Source organism: Spinacia oleracea, chromosome 3, assembly GCF_020520425.1.
Source record: "Spinacia oleracea cultivar Varoflay chromosome 3, BTI_SOV_V1, whole genome shotgun sequence".
Classification (NCBI taxonomy): domain Eukaryota; kingdom Viridiplantae; phylum Streptophyta; class Magnoliopsida; order Caryophyllales; family Amaranthaceae; genus Spinacia; species Spinacia oleracea.
The window spans coordinates 67,677,179-67,687,369 of NC_079489.1; the positions used below are offsets into that span (position 1 = coordinate 67,677,179).

Below are 10,191 nucleotides of genomic sequence, written 5' to 3' on the forward strand. Positions count from 1 at the left end.
AGGCCGCTTCAGTTCAAGTGGAATTAATGATATTAATCCACAGCTTACTCTTGACTGAACCCGTAGGGTCACACAAATAGTACGTAAACGGATCAAGTATTTAATGGCATTAAATACTCTATCTATGGATATTCGGAATCGACGGATCTTGGTTTCAGTGGGAGCTGAGATCGTCACAGGCAAGAAATGAATACTCCGGAAACGATGATATTGCCGGAAACGGAAATATGGATCGTATCGGAAATATAAATATTATCCAAGTCGTAGATGTTGCCGGAAACGGAAACATGGTACGTATCGGAAAATATTATCGGAAATGGAAATATTACCAGAATCGGAAATATTGCCGGAAACGGAAATATTGTCAGAATCGGAAATATTACCGGAATCGGAAAATAATTCCGGAAACGGAAATATTAAATATTTGTTCGAAACGGAAATTAATTCCGGAATCGGAAATGTTAAATATTGTTCGTATCGGAAATGAATTCCGGAATCGGAAATTTAATCGGAAGCGTATCGTACGAATAAGCATCGGACGAGGCCTGCCGGACGAGGGCCCAGCACGAAGCCAGGCCATCGCCCAGCAAGCCAAGCGCGCCACACAAACAGCCACGCCAGGCCCAGCGCAAGGCCAGGCCCAGCAGGCCGTGGCAGCGCGCACAGCGCGCGCAGCGCGCGCGGGTGCTTGCGTGGGCTTGTGGCTCGCGCAGGCCTCGCTGCGTGGGCTGCTGCTCGCACGCAAGCATGGGCGGCCCATCGAGGCTGCCGTGTGTGTGTGCGTAAGTGTTTGTGTTCGTGCACGTTTCCTAAAACGTGCAGAGCTCGGTTAATGATTAAATTCCTAATTCTATTTGATAAATTAATTAAATTAGAGTTCTTGTAGGATTCTAGGTTTAATTAATTTGTATCTGAATAGGATTCCAATTCCCTTTCCATAACCCTATAAATATGTGGCCTGGGTTCACAATTTAAAACGAGTTTCAAAGTATTCAAAGTGAGTTTTTGAGAGAAAAATTCAGCCACACATCTTGCTCAAAAGTGCCGAAAATTCTAGTACCTTAAGGGCGATTCTAGTTGGTCAATCTTAAGGCGGATTCGGACGTGCTGTGGACTATCTACGGAGGGACTACACTTGGAGTCCTAAAGACTTGTTCTTGCTCGGTTCGGGCGCAGCTAGGGAGGGCACGCAACAAAGAGTATGCATCTAAATTATGCTATATGATTATGTGTAAATAATATGTATTCCTGGGTTAATGGTTGTTTCCGCATGATTTATGTAATATCATATGTATCATAACCTAACACTTTCCTGGGTTAATCTTTCCACCAAAAGGCGAATAGCAGCAACTAGGTCATTATTGTTGGCCATCCTAGAGCGCGACCTGTAAGTAATATATTCTATTTTAGGTTCGAAACTTCAGTTAACATTATCTAGCAATGTAATATCACACCAGAATCCAGAATTTACATAACATAAACAATCATTTATGAATGGTATTCGGATACAGGACATTCAACTGAGAAACAAGGAATAAATTCAATCATCACGAATAATAAGCTAGGTAGAATAAAAGAAGAAAACATTCCCCTTGCGTGCCCATAATAAACTCTTGATCCTTTGGATAATCAATAATCTAACTTTTATTCCTCGAAAGAATGTTAAGAACAATCCTAAATATTAACACACACTTGCCTCAAAATAAAATAAAAGGTTCTATGATATAAACATAAACTATGGTTGGGCGAATTGTCCAACTTTATTCTCAAACACAACTAAATATGTAAACAAAGCTAGAGGGAGAAATCATCAGACTTGTCCTTTGATTCGCTATAACCTTCTAGGATAAATAACTCATATTTAAGTTCATCATCATCATCCATATCAAAATAATAAGCTTGCTTTCTTGGCCTTGAGGATCTTCGTGGACCTTGAGGTTGCTGATTATCTTCCTCTGGCTTAGGCTCAGGCTCGGGCTCGGGCTCAGGCTCAGGCTCAGGCTCGGGCTGAGGCTCGGGCTCAGGTTCAGGCTCAAACTCAAGCTCAAACTCAAGCTCAGGCTCAGGTTCAGTATCACTATCAGGTCTCAAAACAGCATGATAAATATCGACCCTAGTTTGCCCCTAGCACGATCATACTCACGAAGGGCTTCTTCATCACTATCAGGTTCTCCTGCTCTTAAAACTTGACGCAAAATAAGTTCGTAGCTGGTATAACTATTAATGTCAGACTCGTAATCCATTTCATTTTCATCATCGCTCAGAACAATAGGGTGAGAGTTGCTCCCTACTCTATTTTCTTCTATGTTAGACATGATTAGTGATCTATAACAATTATATATAGTTTCTATGTTAGTAATTAGTACTCTCACTTACCGTACGATCCCATAATACACAATAAGTAAGAATGAATGGCAATCGCAAAGCAAAGGAAAGACACAAGCAGTTAGCAGGCAGAGAAAGTACAATCATGTTGACATAATGCAGACATAATGTTTCTTTTCTATATACCTTTCCTATACTACCCGTCTCTCAAAATAATCATAATAGGTCAAATATTGAAACATTTAAAGAATAAAACAAGACTGATTTGTAAGAAATACTTTCATTAAACAAATAATTATTAAATGAATAAATAATAAACAAGTAAATAATTTATTTTTATTTTTTTACGTTACTGTAGCAGCAGCAGTAAAATAAATAATTTTTTATTTTATTTTTTTAAATTCCGAAAATTTTAATTTAAATTCAAAAAAGAAACACACTTAATTCACATAAACTAGAAAATATTTCAAAACACATAATCCAAGAATTGAACTTAAAATAAATTCGAACATTTCTAAATAAAAACGGAAATATTTCAATTTATTTAATAGTTGCAGCTTAATTCAACGAAATTCGTTTTAGGTAAATAATTAGTTAGTTAGGCGTCTAAAAATTTAAAAAGTAGACACAAAAAGTCAGTAAAACTTTTAGCTAAAAAATACCACTTTGTAACACTCCGAAAATTCATTTTTTCTAAAATAACCCTTTTTATAAATATAACTATAGAGAATTATCAAAGTATTATCGCCCGGTGAAAACGTAACGACTTATTCAGAATTTTGCAGCGGAAAACATAAAACTAACTTTAGGTTTATAAATAATCGATTACAGATTTAATCCCAAAAACCAATCAACGAAAATAAAGAAATGTAAATAGTAAGACAAGTTTAAAGTCCAATTTAACAAACACAAGTCACTTAGCAAAACAAAATAAATACAAGCTCTCTAATCCCGATCCCAATGATGCATCATCTTCAAACCTGTAGATGGGCAACGCTTATTGATCCTTAGAGACTGCTCACCAAAATGGGTCATCACAGGATCAATAAGGCATAGCCATGATCTACACACACAAACAAAGCACGTAATCAGCAAAGCTGAGTACTACATACTAAATCAATAATAACCCTAACATGATTCTATTAAATGAACAATCCTAACATGATACTAATAAAACATAAGTAAGGGCAAATAAAAACATATTAATTTGAAGACCACACTTGACTAGACTAGGCTAGACCGGACTAGAACTTTTATAACAATAATATTATTTTAATTGAAATAGTCAATGGACCGAGTTGCCTAACTAAAAGCTTCACTAAGGAAGACAAGGTACGGGCGTGACTCCGTAAACTCAGTGACCTGCGATATCGAGGAACTTTTGAATAAAAATAGAATACGGTGATCAATCCGGTCCCATAAAAGGCCATGGGCTACCACCATGAACCCCAACTCCTGTTTGCCGTCACTTCAGACGTGCACAGTCTAAAGCTATTGCTACTCAGTTTCACTTTACATGATTTACAGATTAAAACTCTGTTATGACTCAACAATCACATAAGTCATACAATCAACGATTATTCACGAATGTTTTTGTCTTGGAATTAAGTAAGTGATCACAAAGGTATCAACCAAGACTCATTCTAATTAATCCAACCTTTCCTTTAACAATGATCAACCCTTGTATATGGGTATAAGGTTTCAACTTACTAAACAAGGTCCTCGGCCCTCATAAAGTAGTGAAAACTTAAAAGGGAACAACGATCAATCGATCTAAACCAATATATATATAAAATAATCTAGTGTTCCCAACCAACATGTTTGCATCAATCATCCATACTAACATGTTATAATTCTCATAATGAAATATATGTTCAACATGTTCATCCAACAACATTACACATGCAAATTTCAACATAACCAAGTTCATCGACAATTCAACATGCTTTCAATAATAACACACATCTCCAAGCACACAGGTATGTACCTACCTTGTGTAAATGAACTGATAGGCCACTTTAACACTTTCAAAAGTCGCCTAAAGAGAATTCTCCGCCTAAAACAACCAACAAATAATCCCAATCAATTCCTAATCATTCACAACTATAATAAAGCATTCTAAATACATTCTAAACATATTTAGAATCTTCCCCAATATCAAAACTTGAATATTTGATTTCCTAGCATAACAATTATTGAATTAAAGATTGAAATTTGTTGAAAACTCTTCGCAAAATCATACTTTAATTTTCAGCAATATAAACTCGTTTAAAAACTTCACCAAGACCAATTAACGTTCTTAGAGCGTTGAAACTATAAATTTCAAAATCCCTAATCATCCCACCATGAGTTCCAACCATTAAAGACTTAAAATTCTCGCTTTAACTAATTCAAATACTCGTTTCAATCAATTTATGAAATCTGAAAATTAATAAATCGATTATGAAATATTAAAATCTGAATTTCATGAATAAGTTATAAAAATAATAAATTTAATTAAATCAAATATAAATCATATTAATAATATATAATTAAAAAATTTAATTTACTTAAATTAGGGTTTAAGAAATAACCACGTAGAGGAGGAGAGAGGAAAGCTCCGGCGAACGCAAGGTGGCTGGTGGCGGCAGCGAGGGAGGTTGGTGTGCGAAGTGTGAGGAGGCTCGCGCAAAGCTGATGAAAATAAAAAAGAAGTAATTGAGGTGGAGAGCAAGAAACGACCAGAAAAAAGAACGAAAAAGAGAAGGGAGGAGGAACGAAAAACTACCGTGCAGCGGCGACGACGGTGGAGGTTTCGCGGCGGCTGTGCTGGTGGCGAGGAAAGACTCACGGAGCTGCTGTGAGAGATCTAACAAAGGGAGGGGGGGAAAATGGTGAGAAAAATGACGAAAAGAAAAGGGGGACGGCAGAGAAAGAGAGGACGACGGAGAAGGAGAAGAAGGAGCTTACCGGCGGCGACGAACGGTGGTGGTCCGGCGGCTGGCAGAAGCAGCAATGGGGCAGCGCGAAGGAGAAGGAGAGAGATGAGTTTTGGGTTTTCACGTGAGTTTTAAAGGGGAGGGCTTTGCTTGAGTTTTACGTGAAATAGAAGAAGGAGAGGGAGGATTGATTTGGGTTTTATTGTTTTGGGCTTTACCCAATTGGGCTAGGAGTAGGATTAAGGTCGTTTGAATCCGAAATGGTTAGGATTGTTTTCTAAATTCAAACGGTTTCGTAATTCGAATTCTTTTCAACGTAAGATTCTGAAATTATTTTGATTTTGTAAATCGTTAAAAATATTCAAAATGTAATAAAAATAAATATACGTTAATTATATATATTTATTTCTAAAATCCGTAAATTCTTATTTAAATATAACTAACTATACGTTAAAATATATAAATAATGTTTCTAAATTTACGGGGGATTACAATCTACCCCTCTTAAGAAGTTTCGTCCCGAAACTTGACACGAAAATTCACATATTTTTCCAAACTTTTCAACTTATTCTTAGTGGAGAAATATTTTGTGCCACTCATGTTCACTCTTTTGCCAACTTAAAGTTACTTTTAATATTCACGAACACATTTCCTTATGCAGAGAATCTATTTACGTGCATCAACATGTATAATTTGCTAAAATAAGCATAAGAATGCATAAAAACACCATAAAAATTATGTAAAAAGCACGAATTTCTATCGCATTCTACCCCCCTTAAAGAAAACGAGTTACGCCCTCGTAACTCACCTCAGAAAATAACTCTGGATACTTGATCTTCATTTCAGCTTCGGCTTCCCACGTTGCCTCTTCGTACTCGTGGTTCAACCAAAGCACTTTCACGATGTTGACGTCCTTATTGCGTTGCACTGGATATCATTACAGAGACTGGCTTGTTGGGAGCGAAACCTGTAGACTTTCCGATGGAGCAGAATCATAAATTTGCATTAGTAGAGGGAAAGGATTTGGTAGGCGGTGAAAAGTATAGGCGTTTAGTTGGGCGTCTAATATACTTAGCAGTGACACGACCCGATTTGGCATATTCTGTTAATATTTGTCACAGTTTATGTAGGCACCAGAGGAGGAACATTGGGAAGCAGCTCTTCGGGTTGTGCGGTATTTGAAGAAGTGTCCGGGTCAAGGGATACCTCTTTGTTCGGATAGTGAGTTGACATTGGAGGGGTGGTGTGATTATGATTGGGCAAGTTGTCCGTTGACACGTCGTTCGTTGACCGGATGGTTTGTGTTGCTTGGTTTGTCTCCTATTTCCTGGAAGACCAAGAAACAACATACTGTTTCTAGCTCTTCCGCAGAAGCAGAATATCGTTCGATGGCCGCATTAACATGTGAGTTAAAGTGGTTGAAGCAACTACTACAAGATTTGGGAGTTGCCCACAAACAAGGTATGAGTGTGTTTTGTGACAGTCAGTCTGCTTTACATATTGCGCAGAATCCGGTGTTTCATGAGAGGACGAAACATATTAAAGCAAACTGTCATTTTATTCGTGATGCGATTAAGGAGGGAATTATTTGTCCGTCATATGTGTCGACAAAGGTACAATTAGCAGATATTTTCTCCAAAGCATTGGGAAAGGTGCAGTTTGAGTTTTTCCTTGACAAGATGGGCATTCGAGATCTTCATGCTCCACCTTGAGGAGGGATGTTACGTACGATAATGTATGTACGGAGTATACGGAAGATATTGTGTTAATATATTGTAGAGTTCTAATTAAGTCAGGTTTCCTATTTAACTGTTTTAGGTTAAATATGATGTACTATATATTGGTGGAGATTGAATGAGAACGTAAGACTTGAGCCGTATTTGACACTGCTCCTCCTCCTTTATATAGAGGAGATAGTACAACTACTAGTTTTTTTTATTTTTTAAAAAGTCGTTGTTAAGCAGGGGTATCTGGTGAAATGATCATAAAACATAGGGATACATGGTGAAAACATAAGAAACCACAGGGATATCTGGTGAAATAAAGTTTTTGAAATACAGGGGTATCTGGTGAAATAAAATTTCTAACGACCATTTAACGGCAGGGACAAGTCATGCGAAAAAATGAAACCTCAAGAATATTTGGTGAATTACTGAAACTGCTAAGGTATTTGGTGAGTAAACATAAACCATGGAGTATTTGGTGAAAAATCCGTTAAAAGTAACATCTAAAAATTTTGGATTTAAGTTTCATTGTATTTGGTACTACTGTACAAACAAAAAAGGCCAAATAAAATTGGACATATGGACCAATATTAGATAAGACGTTTACATCAAAAGGTAAATGTCATGTCCACTTTGTCCTTGTCTTCACCAAATTTTTACTTTTTAGTTCAAAGTCAATAAAACACGGGCCTACTCCCCTTTATACTTTAGGACAAAGTGGACAATGTATAAACTATAGTCTCCCATTTAATTTCTACATTTGCACATGCTTACCCCGCAAACAATGTCTTTTATTCCAATTTTTTTTTTATCCCAATGAATTATAAGGGCAATATAGTTATAACTAAAGAATGAGAGGACGTTGTTCAAAAAAAGGAAAAAAAAACGAGTATGGCATTGCGTATATAGCGGCTTAGAATATTTGTCAATAGGCTAAGACTTAATTGATAATTTGAATGAGTCTACACCAAAAATAAATAGGGTAGTAGTTGACTTGGCAAACTTAATTCATATGATTTAGTGTATGGCAATAAAAACAACAGCGTAATTATAATAAAGTACCTATATCGGACTAAAGATTGATAAATGACATTAGACACGATCATAAAAGTCATTTGTATTCATATGTGAGTTATAATACATTGAGGAGAATAAATATCAACTTATAAAATTGAGAAGTTATACTATTAACTAGCAATTTTACCCGTGCAATATGAAATGCACGAGAGCACTATATAAAGTGTTTGAAAAACTAAATCGTTCGACATATAACTTTTAGGTATCACAAAAAAATAATATATATATATATATATATATATATATATATATATATATATATATATATATATATATATATATATATATATAGTGTAAATAGAACCATTTTATGTCTATTGGCCTTTCTTTACATTAAGGTACGATTATTATAAAATTAACGACAATGTTTTTTTTTTTGAGGGATAATGTAACATACAATATAATTTCTCTAAAATAACAAAGGAAAATAATTAGCAATTAAAATAATCAAAACAAATGATAACATTTGAGATTATACCGTAGAAAAAGAGGACATACATAAAGTAAAAACATTTTACCTTCCTTTAGAAAAATGTATGATGATTGATAATATAGTTTGCTGTGTGAATGATATAACGAATAATAGTTGGTAGTCAAATTTATTTATAAGGGATGTATGAAAGATGAGAGGTTGATGGTTACTGGGAACAAATGTGTAGTTTTCTTGTATTATTATTATTTTTATAAGTCAAATTTAAAAATAAGTAATAACTTATCGGTACTAATCTAAACTATTATTGTTATTGGTATGAAACAGTAATTGATTAATCACAATTATGTTAGCTCATTGATTAGTGATTATACATTTATACCTACATTTTTATTATGAGTGTCTTTTGAGTTGTTTATGTTTTTCTTTATATATATGATCGTGTTTTGATTTTTCTCTATTTTAGTACAAGTATTAATATATATATAAATTAACATTAAAATGAGTGAAAAAAAAAGAAAATGAAAAAAGAAGGAAGATGATGAAGAAGGTGACCATGTCATTGATGACTATGGTTTGAGTTTTTAAATAATAGGATAGATTATTTAATATGAAATCTCCTCTAAACTTATAAATGAGCCGATATCTCTTGTAACTTGTAAGAGTCTTAAATATTTTATGGAAAGTATATTCCCCGCAAGTTTCTTCTTTTCCTACCTTTTGAATCATAATATTAATTATAACATTGATGTAAACACAGAATCATAATATTAATTCATCATTTTGTCATGTGACCAAAAAGGAGTTCATAATTAACCCATATAATTCAAGTATTCCGTAGGTTAATTAGGGGCTGAAATGTTTGACTTATCCACAATTTTAAGAGCTTTGCTTAGGATGCCCATGCAAATTGGCTGCTCACTTTCTTTTTTCTTCGATTTCTTATTTTTTTTTATTTATTATGGCTGTCTTTTGCAATATCATTGACTTTTATGGAGACCTTTTAAAACAAACATTTTGATGTGCATAAATCACTAGAGCATGTTTATAAAACATCTAAAATTTGGACTTTAACCTAATTAAATATAATATTTTATCTTTTATCTATTCCTAACACCAAATTCAACACCAACAACATTTGAGCATGTTAACAAACACCAAAATTAAAAGGAGGTTGCTTTGAGAAACTTTCTCCCCAAGTATTCTTTCGGTGCATGTTAGCATAACGTGCGCCGACGCCATGGCAAGGAAAACTGGGGCAAAATCTCCAGCAAACAAGCATGGAAATGGAACTGGAACTGGAAAACCTCAAGGTCCTTCTTCAGATTCACAAGCGCTCAAAACACGCTCGTTGGATGAAGTTTTGGGGGTAGAGGCGTTGGATTTTGGATTGGAAAACGAGGTTTTCACTCTAAAATCTTCATTGCGACAACTTCAAGTTCGATCGGAGGTTCGAAATTCATTCAATGAATTCATGGAGGTCGTCCATGGAACGCAGAGTCGAGCTCGATCTTCAAGTTCTCGTCCAAATATGGATGTAGGTATGATCTCTATTCCCATATTGCAACATTTCGAGGATGAAATAGTTGTTGATAGTAATTTGGATGATTCATCTGGGTTAGCTGATGATAATATCATGCCAGTTCAGATTGAATTGGATTATATTCAGAGTGAAATAGATTTTTGGAATTCTGCAGTTGTGTGCTATATTGTAGGA

At 35.0% G+C, this 10,191-nt stretch overlaps 1 protein-coding gene across 1 annotated transcript; it reads right to left on the reverse strand.

The window, feature by feature from the left end:
- Positions 1–1,488: 1,488 nt before the first annotated feature.
- LOC130469758 (uncharacterized) lies at positions 1,489–2,315 on the reverse strand. Its single transcript, XM_056839216.1, has 3 exons — positions 2,140–2,315; positions 1,932–2,077; positions 1,489–1,520 (listed from the first exon to the last, which is right to left on the reverse strand). The coding sequence occupies exons 1-3, from the start codon at positions 2,313–2,315 to the stop codon at positions 1,489–1,491; spliced, it is 354 nt and encodes a 117-aa protein (XP_056695194.1).
- Positions 2,316–10,191: the final 7,876 nt, after the last annotated feature.